At 61.3% G+C, this 15507-nt stretch overlaps 1 protein-coding gene, 1 long non-coding RNA gene and 1 other non-coding gene across 5 annotated transcripts in view; 2 read left to right on the top strand and 1 right to left on the bottom strand.

The window, feature by feature from the left end:
* The window catches only part of EXD3 (exonuclease 3'-5' domain containing 3), a 67588-nt gene that overhangs the window by 47129 nt on the left and 4952 nt on the right, over positions 1-15507 (top strand). For all 3 annotated transcript variants that reach the window (XM_072960583.1, XM_072960585.1, XM_072960584.1), the window contains exons 18-19: positions 4187-4240; positions 4452-4583. In XM_072960583.1, coding sequence (XP_072816684.1) covers positions 4187-4240; positions 4452-4583 — 186 coding nt within the window. The remainder of the gene's footprint in view (positions 1-4186; positions 4241-4451; positions 4584-15507) is intronic.
* Positions 2612-2686, top strand: TRNAA-UGC (transfer RNA alanine (anticodon UGC)). Its single transcript has one exon. It is a non-coding gene; the product is annotated as a tRNA-Ala (tRNA).
* Positions 10086-11841, bottom strand: LOC140695933 (uncharacterized). Its single transcript, XR_012071782.1, has 2 exons — positions 11178-11841; positions 10086-10526 (listed from the first exon to the last, which is right to left on the bottom strand). It is a non-coding gene; the product is annotated as an uncharacterized lncRNA (long non-coding RNA).

Here is a 15507-nt window from a genome sequence, read left to right as displayed (position 1 = left end):
GCAGGACAGGCTGTGCGCCTGCTGCCTCAGGATGTCTTGGACCTGCGAGCCCGAGGGGCTGCTGGCCACTGTCCCTGCGCTGGACAGAGTCGGGGAGGGGCGAGGGCAGGCTCCCAAGGCCCAGCTCAGGCCCGAGGATGGGCCTGGAAGGACGCCCTTCAGTCCTGCAGCTGCAGCACTGAGACTGCTGCGGCCCGAGCACCGAGCCCCAGCCCGCGAGTGCATGGACGGCAACACGGTCAGACTCAGTCGCTACAGACTGCTTTGCCGTCTTGCTGGGGTAAAGTCGCATCTCGTGGTCTTTGACTTGCCTCTCTGATCATCTGTGGAGCTGAGCATCTTCCATACGTACACTGGCTGGTCGGCCTCTGTTCTGTGAAGGGCCTCATCTAGGAGCGGGCGGGTCGACACCGTCTGGGAAAGGCCTGTGTGCAGGGCAGGTCCTGGCTGGTAAGCAGCTGATGGAAAACCTCCCCGAACGGTGGGAGTGGCTGGCCGCACCTGGCCCGTCCAAATGGCCTGGCCCGGTGGACGCCTGCTTTCTTCTCAGGGTCCGTGGCTCTGGTAGACACCAGGCAGAGGTGCCTGGGTGCCGAACACAGTGTAAAGCACAGGTGCTGAGTTGTTAATGCGTCTGCCTGGTGGATGCATGTCCCTGCGACTGGCTCCTCCGGGCAGGCTCGGGGTGGGACCTGGTGCCCACTGCTCTTTGTCCACGTGCTGTCCACGTGCTGCTTTTGCTTTGCATCCTTCCCTGACTTACGCCAAGTCCTCCTAGGGAGTCACCAGACCTGGGTGTGGCTTGGGAACTGTGGCACCTCTGGTGCCGCTCTGTCCTGCAGCCCCTGACCTCACAATTCATCTCGGGCTCTGTGGGGAGAGCCCACCTCGCTCCCCCTTGACCTTTGCCCTCCCATGAACGTTTAGAAACAGCCCCTCCGTGGGGCTGTGCTGGGAGCTGCGAGGACACCATGAGCCTCGTTTGCGGGAGGTGACGTTCTGTGACGTTGAGTCTTCTGTCCGTGAATGCTGGTCTGACCCCTCTCAGGGCTCCACGCACATTTTGTGACCATCTCTGCAAAGTCCTGCCCGGACTCTGCTACGTTTCACCCCAGGAACGTTCTGTCCTGTGGCTGTGACATGTGGCACTGCTCTGTTTCCTGCTGAGACCAGGGAATGCAGTTGACCTTCAGTTCTCAGTTGCCTAAGACTGGATCTAACATCTAGAAGCCTTGCAAAACTCTCCTGTGTTCTACTGAATGGGCTGTCAGTTCTTGGGGTTCTCTTTGTGGATGTGTCCTCTACAAACAGTGATGGATTTATTCCTTCCTCTCCAATCTTAGGTTTTCTTTCTTTCCCGTATGTATCCTATCATAGTAGTCGAGACCTCCAAGGCTGTGTCGAATAGGTGGGGACAGTGGCCACCTGTCTTGTTTCTGGTTTAAAGGGAATGTCCCTCTGTGAAGTGTGGTGGTGGCCAGGCCCCCACACCAGGCGGAGGGCGCTCCCCCGGGCCCACGTCGGCCTCACATTTTATCACGGGAGAAGCTGAATTCTGCCCGATGCTTCCTCTGCAGCCGCGGCTCGCTCTGGGCCTTGCTCCCTGCAATCTGTGGCGGCAGCGAACCTGTCTCACTGGGAGCTGGCCGGCCGGCCTGTCATGTCGCTGGATCCCTCTTCGGGGCCGTGTCTGACACACAGCTTCTCCTCACTCCATCTGTTCTTCTGGCCTCATGACAAACTAGGAGTTTTTCCTCCCCTCTGTTTTCTGCAATTCCGAGTAACACTGAGATGACCCTCTCAGGTGCTGGCTGGCTCCGCAAAGCCCCCGCGCCCTGACGGCGGGGTGGGGTCCCTAAGCTGGTGCTGTTTTACTTAGTAGTTACAGGGCTGCTTGCCGTCTGCGCCTTGAGTCACTTTCGGAAATTCGTACCTGCTCTGGGGTGCGCCCGTTCCGCCCACGTTCCGAGCGTGTGAGGCTGTCGCTGCGCTCTTAGCGCTCTGTGGCACCTGCAGGGGCTCAGCTTTACCCTGCTTGTCGCTTACTTGGGCTCCGCTTTTTCTTGGTCTTACAGAGACTCGTCAATGTAACGTCTCTGCAAATAACTGGTATTTGCCTTTGTTGATCTTTCTGTTGCATTTCTGGTTTTTATCTCATTAATTTCTACTCTTATCTTTATGGTTTCCTTCCTTCTGCTTGCTTGGGGTTATTTCCAAGTGGAATGCTTAGCTCTTTAATTTTCAGCCTTCTAAGTTTTATGATGTAAACATTCAAGACCATAAATTTTTCTCAAAGTACTGTTTTCACTGCGTTCGGTCAGTTTTGATAAGTAACACTTTCGTTACTTTCAGTTCTAATAATTTTTGTGTCTGTTATAATTACTTATTTAAGCTAAGAGTTCTTTAAAAGGCTGTTTTCCAGTTTCAGAAAACTTGGGGTTTGCGAGCTTTTTAGTTACCTTTTTAAAATCGATTTCTAACTTAACTGAATTAGAGTCAAGAGGCATAGCCTGTTTCGTGCCAGTTTAGATATTGGTGAAGACTTGCATGTAGCCAAGCAGATGATTGTTTCTATAAATGTCCCACGTAGACTTTAAAAGGATGCATGAGGGGACGGGTGTAGCTCAAGTGGTAGAGCACATGCTTTGCATGCATGAGGTCCTGGGTTCAATCCCCAGTGCCTCCTCTAAGAATAAATAAACCTAATTACCTCTCCCAACCAAAAAAAAAAAAAATTAAAAGGACACAAGTCTCCTGCAGCCATGCTCACTTCCCTCTCTCACAGGCTCCATAGGCTAAGCTTACTTAACGTTTGCTCACGTCGTCTGTATGTTGTCTGGCTCTTTTTCTGGCTGATTTTATCAAGGACCAGGAGAGCTGTACGGAAGTCTCCTATGACAACGGGTTTATCAAATTCTCCTCGAAGTCACGTCAATGTTTGCTTTATATGTTTTAAAGCTGTTGTTAGGTACACGTGCATACAGGTTTTAGAATTCTTGCATTTTCCTGTTGAGTGAAACCTCACAGTCATGAGGGGAGCCTCGCTGGCCCTGGTGACGCTCTCTGCCAGGGGGTCTCTGAGAGCTAACACTGAGACCACCTCCCCAGCAGTCTTCGGTATTCAGGTGTGTTTTTCTCACCCTCTCACGTTCACCTTCCTTTGCTCTTAAATATTCGGTGTATTTCTTACAAACTGCCTCTCGTTGGATTTAAAAAAAAAGCTAGTCTGACAGTCTTTGCTTTTCAACTTATTAGTTTAGTCCATTTACATTTATTGTAACTACTAATACTATTTGTGTTCAGTTGTGCTATCCTAATTTGTGCGTTCTGTTTCTCCTACTTTTTTTTTTGTTCTTTTGTTCCTTGGTTTCTTATATTCTTTCATCTTTTTCACCCTTGTACTACTTTTCCTTTTATTAGCTTAAAGTTATAAATTCTATTTCTGTTTTTTTAGGGGTTACCCTAGAAATTTTAACATGTATATTTGAATTAACAACGTCTAAAGTTAAAATTAATCCAGGGATCCTAGATCAGTTTGGCTTTCTCACCGTCTTTCCACCTTACCTGCTGTTGTGGACACAGCTACAGGCTGGTTCTTGTTTCTAGGCCTTGCCGTGGGCAGAGTGATGAAATACTTTTAAAAAACATGTAACATTCATCAAAAATTCGTACTGAAGCTTTCTGTTCAGATCTAGGGTTGATTGGGTGACTGCCTTAATCTTAATCCAAATCTCCTTTCTCTCAGCGGAAAACCCGAACGCTCACCACACCAGCACTACCCGTGTTTTATGTCACAACTCACACAGGAACGTTTCAGAATAGCAGTGCCGATGTTACTGCCAACAGCAGTGTTATTGCAGAGTGTTTCTCAATTTTGGTGTGTAGTATAGTGCCCGAGGGATTCGTAGTTGGGTCACTGTGGCTTCATCTTCTTTGGGTTTTGAGAGATTGATTTTTAAGTTTAATTTTGTTTGCATTTATGTGAGATGTTTGTGTGAGTCTAGGACCAAACCTGTAACAGGAGGGGTGCCCAGGACTCGGGCTGCAGGAATCTGGCGGCTGCTCAGGCGCCAGGAGGAGGCAGCTAAGAGGCAAGGGTGGGGGGCTGGTGAAAGCAGAGGCAAAGGCAGCCCCAGTCCCCAGAGCCCGTGAGCTGCCCCACTGACCAGCGCTGCCTCCTGCACAGGTTGCCAGGCAGGAGGGAAGGGTCATCCTGACGTCAGGGCTGCCATACCAAAAGGTGAGGACCCCACGGACCACTCACATCTGGGCCTCATATTCCTGGGGGGCCTCAGCCCAGCCCCTCAGCCACCCCCGCCACAGGGTCTGCTTGCCGTGGGCTGACTGGGCACTGCTGCCCCACCCTGGGTGGACAGATGGGAGGCTGTTAGCCCCAGAGCTGGGGAGGTGGGGGCCTGGGCCCACCGCCCAGCATCTGCCTGTGTCTGCAGCTTCGGGCCCAGGTCGCAGCTGGGCGCTGCCTCTCGGTGGACTGCTCCCTCAGGGCCCGGCAGCAGGCGAAGGCCGTGCTCAGGCATTTCAATGTGCGTGTCACCCCTGCGGACATCTTCAGCCGCTGCCAGGTAGGTCCTGCATGCCCCAGGCTTGCCTCGGGCCAGGGTGTGAGCCCCAGGCTGCCAGGGAGCCACGCCTGTGACAGGCGAGGCTCTGGCCAGTGGCAGGATGGCGAGCAGTGGCCACTGCCCGACCTGTGGTTTTCTCCTCCGACCCCCACCCCCAGCCCCAGACGCCTTTGCGCTTAGTGGGGGTCGGGGGTGGGGTCCCTGCAGTCTGGGGTCAGGAGGTGGCAGAGTGTCAGGGCCAGCATGGCCAGGGTGGGCAGCTGCAGGCCAAAGGGGCAGCTCAGGTAGGGTGTCCATCCTGGTTTGGGAACTTCCTCCTGACCCAGGGTTGGCCTCCTGACGTCGCCTCTGGCTGGGGTGTGTCCCATTTTCCGAGGGCGAGGTCCAGAGCCTGGACCACCCTGGGTGCACCCTGACGTCCGGGAGGGTCTGGGTGAGGAAATCCCCGGTTGGGGGAGCACACCCAGGGTTAGGGTCCGGCGGTGGGGCCTGGGGCCTGGGCACCCTGTGCTGACTCGTGCTGGGGAGAGGGTACATGGTCCAGAGCCGTCCAGCTGAGGGGGTTGATGCAGCCTTTGTGCCTGGCCCTGCCAGCTGCGGTGTGGCTGCCCTTGGCCTCAGCGTCTGCACCGGGCAGCCGGCGGAGAGGGCCGGGGCCAGCCCTGGTGCGCTGTGGTGGCTGCTGGTGCAGCACGCTGGCTATTCCCAGAACATCCTGGACCTCAGGCCACAGCAGTGGCTGCCCAAGCCCAGCTGTTTGGTGGAACCTCAGCCTGGCCTCCCCCATCCAGGCGCACAGGGATGGCAGGTGCCCAGTGGAGTGGGAGGGAGAGCAGAAGGAGGGAAGGCCCTGTTCGCAGGTCCTGGGGCCTCGGCCGTCCAGCCTGGGGTACGGTCTGTGCAGAACCTGGGGCCCCTGCCTGGCCAGGACGGCAGGACGGCAGGATGGCTGGTGGCCCAGCCATGCGGCGGGAATGCTTTCCCTTGGGCTTAAGCTCAGGAGGACAGGAACTGTGTCTCTGCTCAAGCCAGCAAGTGTTGTAAAGACCCCAGGACGTCCGGGGACCTGGGGGGCATTTTAATGAGCTTTTCAGAGCCTCTGATGGTGAAAACAGGAAGCTGGGTGGCCTGGAGGAAACCCCCACCAGGGCCCTGGGAAGCCGCATGCTGGGGAGCAGCCTGATTCTTCAGACCCGCGCGGGCCCGGCACCCAGGGCAGCTGCAGCCTCGCTGCCCACGCCCCCGAGTGCCTCCTCGCGGCTGCACCACTCCACCAGGGCCTTGGGGAGGTGGGCTCTTTGGGCGGGGGTGGCATGGGGCCGATTCAAAGGTCGGGAGGCAGCACTGCACCCCAGCAAGGGCACTGCCCCAGGGCAGGATATGGTTCCTGCGGGGGCCGCGGGGGCCCGGGGAGGCGTCGGGAGCTGTGCGGGCTGTAGCAGAGGGCCGTTGGGGCATCTGGCTGCAGGGCAGATGGCGGGAGACCTGCAGCAGATGAGGAGGAGAGGACCCAGTACGGTTCTGGGGTGTGCTAGGGCTCCGAGGGTTCAGGCTGAGCCCCTGGCCGGCTGCAGGGAAGGTGCTGGGCCTGGGCCCTCAGAAGTCTGGTCTGGAGGGCGCCTCGGGCACCAGGCGCCTGGCGGCACCGAGCTCTTCAGGCCATGGGCCAATGGACTGCCTCACTGCCCAGCTGGGCCCTGCCCGGCGCTGTCCCTCTGTGGTAGATAAGCAACCTGTGTGTGGTCAGCTGGTGAGGACAGAGGCAGGGCCAGTGGCTTGGGGCCCGGAAGCAGAGGGCAGGAAGCTGCACAAAGGACACATCAGACTGGTGGAGGGGGTGCCAGGTGGAGACCTGTGTGTGTGTGTGTGACCACAGAGAGGGGTTGGCGCTGCACAGGGGTAGGTGGGAGCCCAGGTGTGAGGCTGGGTATTGGCACCTGATGGGCCTTTGTCAGGACGGGGGGACCAGGGCCCAGGAACTTCTAAGACCCACAGCTGTCCAGCAGCTTCCAGCTGGGCTCAGCTCCAGAGCAGAGCAGGCTGGGTGTGCCCCAGGGCAAGACCCTCCGTGGGTGGCAGACAGCTGGTTGGGGACGTCTGTGCATGTGCCCAAGGACCCCAAAGGGCCGACGTGACAGCACCAGGTGGGCAGAGAAGGTGGTCCCTGAGAAGCTAGGATTTCTAAATTCGAACCCAGCCTTATCATCATGGAAGCACCCTTGGCACTGTGGGAGGACCGCTGGCTCTGTGTCAGTGCACTGGCTCCCACCGTGGTTCTCAGCCCTGGTCACCATGAGGGGAGGAGGCTCACTGCCCAGTTGCAGTGGCGTCTGGGCACCAGGGCTGGCCGGGCCTCGGGCTGCGTTCCCAGAGCCCCTCGCCATGGCGTTCCCAGCCTCACCCCAGGAGCTCAGCCTGAACAGCAGCAGGAACAGCTGACTGCCCGGCCTGCACGCCGGCTGCCCTGCTCCCTGTCCAGTGCCAGAGCAGATCCTGACCCCAGGGCCATCCCACGGGGACCAGCAGCCCCCTCGCAGGTAGACACCAGGAGGCCCAGAAAAGGAGCCACACAGACACTCCAAGGAGGTGGTCTGAGACCTGGCGTCTGGGCGGCTGTGCAGCCGCAGCCCCTCTCGGCCCCTCAGGCCACAGCGAGGGCTGGGGTAGCCCGGAAGCCCATCTGGACACACAGGGCGTTGGCCACAGAGAGCGGCACACTTAGGGCTGACCCAGAGAGGGCCTCTGTGCTGTGCTCGGCTGGCAGGGCCCTGTCTGACACCCCCAGAGGGCCTGAGCACCCTGGCCGCTGGCTCCGAGCCGACGGTGCCCCTGCCCAGGCCATGCTGGTCGCCTCCCTGGAGAGCTCTGGCCGCCAGGCTGAGTTTCCATTTTCTTTTCCTTCTTTCTGCTATTTTGGTGCCGTTCCCAGAGGGAAAACCCACTTGACACACGAAGCGTTCCCAGAGCCAGCCGGCTGCTCTCCAGGCTGAGCATCGCGGTGCAAGGCCGGAGCGTGTGAGGACGGAGTGGGCCGCGTGCCCGCCATGGTGGCGTCCTCTGTCGGCAGGGAGAGGGCTGCCCACCCGCCCACCCCAGGGGCCCGGCGGTTGGGGGCAGCAAGTCTCTCTTGGGGGCAGGGTCGTGAGCCCTGAAGCTGGCGACCTGGGTATGGGATTGCCCATCAGGAACATCTGCCAAGAGGACGTGCCCAGTGCCGTCCACTGTGGGAAAATGTTTTATCAAAGAAGTCTGAGTTAAAACGAAGTCTAAGCGGGGACTCAGACCTGGGCAAGCATAATGTCTACTCTGCTGTCCCTCTAGTCCCCTTGCTGTTGTGGGGAGTGGGCTGTGGTCCCTGCTGAGAGTCAGTGACGTCGGCCCCCGGAAGTGGGCACCGGGAGGGGAGGCTACTGCAGGGGGGCTCTCACAGAGACGGCTGAGGGGTCTCTGGGGGAGAAGGCTGGGCAGGAGGAGTCTGCAGTTATGGGAGGCTGGGCCTGGGGACGAGTGACCCCAGGGCTGGGAAGGGGCCCTGGCGGAGAGGTGAGTGTCACCAGGCTGATCTCTGGCACGGGGATGGGTGCAAGCAGAGGGCCCTGGGACCTGGGGCTGATGGTGGGACTTCTGGGCAGCTGCCCCCAGTGCCCACACCCACAACTTGGGGGCCTGCAGTGGTGGGGGCCCCGGAGCTCAGGCCCAGGGTCCAGCAGGGGCGCCCGGGCATGGAGACCCTCCCTCTACCCTGATGACCAACTGCAGGCGTAGGGACAGACAGGAAGAGGCAAAGCGGCCACTGACCCCGCCCCTCCCCGGCCTTTGTGCTTGGCGGCCCCCAGCCCCGTTCCCACACTCGGTGCCCCCGGGGTCATGCAGGCACAAAGGCTGCGGGAGGAGTGGCCCCCACCCTGCGCAGGGGAGACCCCAGGCCTGGCTCCTGAGGCTGCGGGGGGTGGTGGGGAGAATACCGGCCACAGGGCCTCTGGAAGTGGATGGGCTGGGAGTGGTCACTGCCTTAAGGCAGTGGCAGCTACCGGGCAGCATTTGTCAGGGGTTGGGGCCCAGCGTGCCCCGAGACTCAGGATGCCAGCTGGGGTGACGGCTCCATTGGCGAGCTCAGCAGAACCTCCCCGCCCCAGTGATCACCCCGTGAGGTCTGCCCTACAGCCTGCAGGGCCTCCCTCTCTGCCCTCCCCCCCTCCAGAGAAGCCCTGGGTCTCAGCTGGAGCCCAACCTCGGTTCCCACCAGATGACTCCTGGGGGACTGAGGGCCTGGACCCACTGGCCTAGGGACTCCCGCTCCTGGCGGCCCTGATCCAACCGACCCCTGCTTCTTCAGGAAGGGTCCTCAGCCGCGTGGCAGCCACACTCGCGGCTGTCACACTGAGGCAGGGCCGCTGCTGGATGTGGCCGCCTGGCAGTGAGCCAGCACTGCCTGCCCCACGTAGGATCCCCATGTTGTCCGAGACGTGTGATGAGGCCCTGGGAGCTGCCTGGGCTGGAAGGCCTGCTGTTCAGCGCCTGGGGAGGTCGGGGGTGAGCCCTCAGCCCAGCTCACACCAGACACCCAACCAGGCACCCAGCTCCTTTCTCCTGTGTCTGTGTGGAGGGTGCCCAGGACCTGGCAGTCCACGCCACTACTCTCAGGACCCTCGTCTTGGCCGTGTGCTTCCAAAAGGTGCTACCACTAACAGTCTGGGGCCCCCCAAGGACGAGGCTTCTCTGACACTACCCCTTGGATGTAGACGGATATTCAGTTTTAAAAAGGGTGGACATGCTTCAAGTCAGGGCTCAGAGGGCACGGACTCACCCGACAGAGGACAGGCCTACAGCCTGTACCAGCCACAGTGCAGGGTGGGATGGCAGCAGGGATGTGCGTGCACAGACATGTAGGGTGCGGGTGGACACTGGTGGCCTGGGCAGGCAAACCACAGCCAAGATGCTGGCCCCAAGCCAGTCAGTCCAGTGTGACATGGGCCTGAGAGGTGGAGCTGGTGCAGCCAAAGAGAGGACAGGTCTCTGGGAGTGCGAGGGAAGGTGGCAGGGCCCACGTGGGCAACCTGAGCACTGTCCTCAAAGGCCTGTGGTCAGTTAAGACACCTTGGGTGACAAGAGGACCCTGCTGCCCCAAACACAAAGCCCAGGGCCTTCCATCCCTCTGCTCCGAGCCTCCGCTGGCCGATGTCACAGTCCTGCTCCCTGACGCCCCAGCCACAGAGCCATCAGCAACCACTGGCCAGAGGCATCAAAGGCCAGCTCTAAATCTGCTACTCGAGGGACTCTACAGAAACAGGGCGGGCAGGCAGGCAGGCGAAGCTTGGTGACCTGCCTCCCGCCGGGCGAGGGGCGGGTGGGGCAGGGCATCCCATCACAGTCTGCAGGGGGCCGATGTCCCCGCGGCCAGGGTTGGAGTTAGCTGGAGGTTGGGGAGACCACCGTACCCCAGATGTCAGCACGTCGCAGCCTGAGAGCTAAATCGCCAGCTAAATCTTGTGAAAGTCAGACTTCAGCATCCATAGGGAAAGTTCTATTGGCGGCAGCCCGGCCGCTGTGTTCACAGGCAGCCATAGCTGCTTGTATGCAGACGGAGCAGCCTTCCCAGGACAGCGCCTGCCCCCGAGCCCCGAGGAGGGGGCCTGTGGCAGGGATGATGGGCCCGGGGACCTGGCTCGTATCTGACAGGGGCCAGGCCTCTTCCTTTGGAACACCTGCTCCCAAGGCAGAGGTGGAGGGGGCCCGGCTCAGGAGAACAGTCCTGACTTCTGCAGGACCCACTGTCCACTCAGCCCTGGATGGAGGAGGCAGGACAGCGGCCTTGGTGGCCGTGGACTGGGTCTGGGGAGGGTCCTCAGAGTGACAGAGTAGGGTCTGCCAGACAGTGCCTGTTCCGTCCATGTCCTAACAGCACGGTGATCTTTGGAGAGTTGGCCAGTGTAGTGGGGTACCCTGTGAGGGGGCAGACAGTGGGAGAGATGTGTCACCTCCACTCCCACCAGGCCACTTCCCTCCCCAGTTGCACAGAGTAAGACCAGCTGGGGTGTGGGGGGCATCCCCTCCCTGCCCCCTCCCAAGCAGCCCTGCTCAGCGCCCACCCACCACCCTGAGTAGGCCCACTGGGGCTGGAGTTCTGCTGAGAGTCCACTGTTGAACAGTTGGGACAAGTGTAGACTCCGAAGGTCTCCAAGGGGAGACGGGGTGTCCACAGGGGTGCAGTGTGGCTGCTGGGGCCTTGACCTGGGCAGGATGGAGCCTGGGTGTATCCCTGGCCAGCCAGGGGCAGGGAGGGGCCTCAGGAGAAGGAGCCCTGCTCTCCTCCGTGGAGCTGGGGTAGTGGGCTGGGGAGGGTGCACTGTGGGGGTCCCTCCAAGAAGTGGGGGAGTTGGGCTCAGGCAGGGACTGTGACTTCCTCCCCCCATCTTGGCAAACGGACTGTGAGGTGCAGGTGGCAGTGGAAGGGTGGCCCTCTCCTGCGTGGCCTGACTCTGGCCCTGGGAGGGGGCAGGAAGGAGAAGGACCCCTGCCCCTGTCCTCAGCCTCACACCCAGTCCCCCCCCTCGCCGCCAGCCCGCTGTCCACACCAGCCTTCCCTGACCTCACCTGGCCCTGCACTACACCTCAGCTTCTGCAGCACCTGAGCGTCCACTTTCTCCACCAAGCCCCAGTTTAGACTGCACTTCTTCCAGGAAGGCCTCCAGGCCTCCAGCCCAGCCCTGGGATGACACCACCACCCTTTGGAGGAGTTCTTTGGGGATCCTCTCTCCCTGGGCTGAGAACACGGGGGCAGGAACTGTCCCCCTGGCCGCTTGTGCAGACCTGTCATGAGTGGGTGACAGACCCAAGGCTGCAGGACTTGGGTGCAGGGCCTGTCACCTGCTGTCTGAGGGCCCGGCTCCACTTGTCTGCGGGAGGGGGACAACCAGGGCCACCCCTGGGCCCTGCACCGTGTGGGCCCCTCCCCAACTTCACCAGCCTGCCACCCCTCTCCACCGGCTGGCGCCTGGCCTTCCTCCCCCAAGGCCCTGGGCGGCCGGGGTGCCCCGCCCCGCCTCGCCGTCCCCCTTTGGCCCCGCCGGCGCGGGAAGGCTGGCGGGCGGGCGGCCGTTTGCTTTTGAATCTGGGCCGGGCGCCCTGAGTGGCCCTTTCAAAGGCCGGCGGGGGCGGGGGCCGTTCCCAGGCGCGCCCCGCCCTCGGCGCCGCCCCTCCTCCCGCTTTCCCACGCGCCCGCCGCCGGAGGTTCTCACGGCCCGCGCCCCTCCCCCGTCTGGGAACGGCCCGCGCCTGCCGTGCTGGGGGTGCCCCGCAGCCCCGTGAAGGGGGCGCCTCCCGGGCTCCTCGGGGACGGTGGGAGGGGGTATATGCCACCTGGGGGGGTGCTTGGGGACCACCGGGAGGGGCCGTGTGCCTCCTGGGGGCGGCGTTGGGTGGGGGAGGGGACACGGGTTTATGCTGAGTACGGGGCGTGCTGGGCACCCCCCTCCCCTAGAGGGGACTGTGTGTCGCCTCGGGGTGCTCGAGGGAGGGTGTTACGTGCTCCTAGTGGGGTGCTCGGGGGTCACGGGAGAGGGGAGGTGCCTGTGCCACCTAGGAGTGTGCACCATGTGGAGATGGGGACAGAGGAGAGTGTTCCCTAGTAGGGTAACTGGGGGCTGAGGAGGGGTTGCTGGAGTTTGATTCAGTGGGTGTCCTGGGGGAGGCACTGAGGGGGCTGAAGAGGGGTGGGGAACCACCCCAGGGCCTGAGTCCAGAGGGCTTCACCTGGCCCAGATTCCACCTGACTTAACCCAGAGCATGTGGTTACCCAGCCCCTCGCCTCACCTATGGGTTCCTGGCCACGCCTACCCTGTGCTGGGGACAGTGAGCACTGACTACTCATTGGGGTCTCCCTGACATGCGAGCAGGTTCTGGGGCCTTCTGTGCAGGCCTCTCTCACTGCCTGGGTTCCTCCTAACCACCTGGGAAGTCTCGGTGCTGGACCTGGCAAATGCAGGGACAGACCCCTGCTAGATGTGAAGTTAAGAGCAGTATCCCGGCTTTATCTGAAGTTCACAGTTTGGCCCATGTTCTCCCTGGGCCCTGTGGCAGCAGATCGTGAGGAGGGCTGTGACTGTTCTGAGTCAGAGTCCGGGATGAAGGCTGGGAGGACTTGGCCACTTGTCCAGGCCCCATGGCTCACACCCCTCCTGCTGCCTCAGTGGACATCAGCCCTGACCCATTCTGGTGAGCTGGATAGTGGGGTCTCAGCCTGATGGGCCTTAGCCTGAGCTCGGCTGTCAGCCCCACTGCCCCCACACAGTGGGATCTGCAATTCCAGGTCCTAAGTGGGCCCTGGCCTGTGGCTGGCACGGCTGGAAGAGGAAGGGGGTGAGGGCTTGAGAGAACCAGGCCTGCAGGGTGGGGAGTGGCTGCTGAGTGAGAGGCCCACCCACCTATTCTGTTTGCAGCCACTTCCCAAGGCTCAGGCCTGCACCTGAGGGAAGGGGCTCAGACCTTCCCATGTGTCCTGGCTGGGGTGACCCTGGACAGGCAGTACCTCTCATTCAGGCCCTGTGTCACCCGTGCTGCATCCTGGGTACCGTGTTTGCCTTTCTGTCCAGGGCACTAAGACATGGTTTTTCTCCCATTGTCCCAAATGCCACTGTCCCTTCCCCATCTGCTTGGAGGGGCGAACCACCCCGTCAGACTCCTCCCACCGCAAGCACGCCTCCTACCCTGCACTGTGTGAAGTGCTGCAGGCTGTTCTGGGGAGCATGGAAATCACACACCAGCCCCGTGCTCTCACCTGACACGCCATCACACAGGCCCCGACACACGCCATCATACGCACCCCGTGTTCACTCCCCTGAGTGGTGCTCAGGGCGCTCTTGCACCCCAAGGACTTGGGTACTCACAAGACACACCCCGCAGAATGCTGGTCTCACACACGTGTGCCCTGACCTGGCCCTTTCGGGGCCCCTCACACACTGCGGGCTCCACCACCCTTGGCCCCTCCCCGACTCTGTCTACAGAGACATTGTCGCAGTCCCGCGGAGGGGAGGGGAGAACGGCGGGTGGGGGAGAGGCTGGGCCTGTGGGCGGAGTGGGCACAGAGCGAGGTCCCTGCAGGGCCACCCTCCTAGGTGTTGGGTAGTGAGGGCAGAAGCCACTGACTGGGGCCAAAAACCTGTCTCCTGGGGGCAGAGGAGCATGATCTGGGGTTTTAAAGCCTTCCCGTGCAGGCATCACCCTAACCACACACCTCTCTGAGGTCCTGGGACTAGGTGGTGCACCCCACAAGTGCTCACCATCGCCCCCGTGGGCCAGCTGTGAAGGGGGTGCTGCAGTACTGGGGCCAACAGGGCTTTCGTGGGCCAGGCCAGCTTGTCTTGGAGATTTGTGGCCCTGCCCTGGCACTCTGGGGGCAGATGGCTCAGGGCCCCTCAAAGTGCTGTGGGACAGCGTGGGAGAGTGAGGTGTGGAGCAGACCCAGGGCAGTGCCTAATTGCTTCCTCCAGGCCATCCTGCCCCATCCAGCGAGGTGTCAGGCCAGGGGCCTTTCATACCAGCCCTTTGTCCCTGTACCCGGCACCATTTGTTGGGCCAGCTCTGAGGGGGTCACACACGCCTGCTGGAGGAGGCCTCCTGGACCCACCAGTCTCAGGACCACAAGTGAGGACAGTGCGACATGGTGCTTGGCGGGGACCAAATGGGCAAGTGTCCTGGGAACAGTGACGCCAAGGTCCTGAAGCTGAGATCCACTGTGTCCCCGCTCCTCTGACACGAGGATCAGGGTTTGGAGGCCCTCGCCACGTGTGGTGTGTGGGGAAGATGCCAGAAACCCTTGACCTCATGCTGGCTTTTGTCGCCTAGTGGTGTAAGGGAGCGATGTTTATTTTTTTCTGCCTTTATATGCGTTGCTGTAAACTTGCTCTAAGTGAGGACGAAATGGTCCATTATTCTAGAATGTGCCATAGCTTCTCAGCCCAAGCCCCCGTCCTCCCCGCCTGTGGGGTCAGAAATCCCAGAACAGGTCTCCCAGGCGCTGGGCACCAGACGGACCGAGCTTCACGTCGCCCGCCCTGGGTCTGGTTCCTGCTGGGCCGGGAGAGAGGGGTTTGGAGGAGGCGGCTGGTTACCGGCCTGGCTGCGGGCTGGGCAGGGAGCCCCGTCTTCCTCGGGAGTGGGCCCCTCACCAGGCTCCCGGCCTGGAAAGGCCACTTCCGGCTGCCCTGCCCCCTTGGGAGCACTGCTTCTCTCTCACGCCCCGTGCCCTAGCGGGCCCGGTGTGGCTCACCTCCCACTCTCCCCTCTCCCGCAGACCCCTACTCGGTGAGGCCCAGGGCTGATGGGGGCCCCAAGCTGTTTGTAGGCAGCCGACAGTCCTGAGCCAGGTCGCACTCTGCAGCGCTCTGCCCTGGGAGGGCCAGCGGGCCCTGGGTGAGAGTGTCCCACCACGTTCCTGACCCTGGCCAGGTCCTGCCTGTGACAGCCGTCTCCTCACTGTGCACCAGCTGTCCTCTGTCGGCACGGCAGACACCCCAAACCGTGGGCTGCAGCGAGTGCACATCCAGGACAGGCGGGAGCACAGATGTGTCTGGGGACAGCGGTTCAGGGCAGGCGCTGTGACCCTGCTTCTCGCTCAGCTCTGACTCCTGGCTGCAGTCACTCCCCTGGGCGGGTGTGACTGGGATTCCTGGACTGGGAGCTGAGAGCAGGCCAGCTCATGGGCGTGGCTCCCAGCACCTGGGAAGGGACCCCTCACAGCCCTACTGCCGTGCCCCGCCAAGTCTCAGCCTCAGACGAAAGGACAAGTGTCCCAGGTGCCTGTCATGGCCCCTCCTCACACACCACGAAGCCCAGGCAGGGGCTGGGTGCACCTGCCAGGGAAGTGGCCACAGCAGCCCTTTCCCGTCTTCCTTGGGCCTGGAGGGAGGAGGGGCTGCAGAGGAGG

The sequence above is a fragment of the Vicugna pacos genome, chromosome 4 (genome assembly GCF_048564905.1).
Source record: "Vicugna pacos chromosome 4, VicPac4, whole genome shotgun sequence".
Classification (NCBI taxonomy): domain Eukaryota; kingdom Metazoa; phylum Chordata; class Mammalia; order Artiodactyla; family Camelidae; genus Vicugna; species Vicugna pacos.
This window is presented reverse-complemented; position numbering and strand designations above follow the sequence as displayed.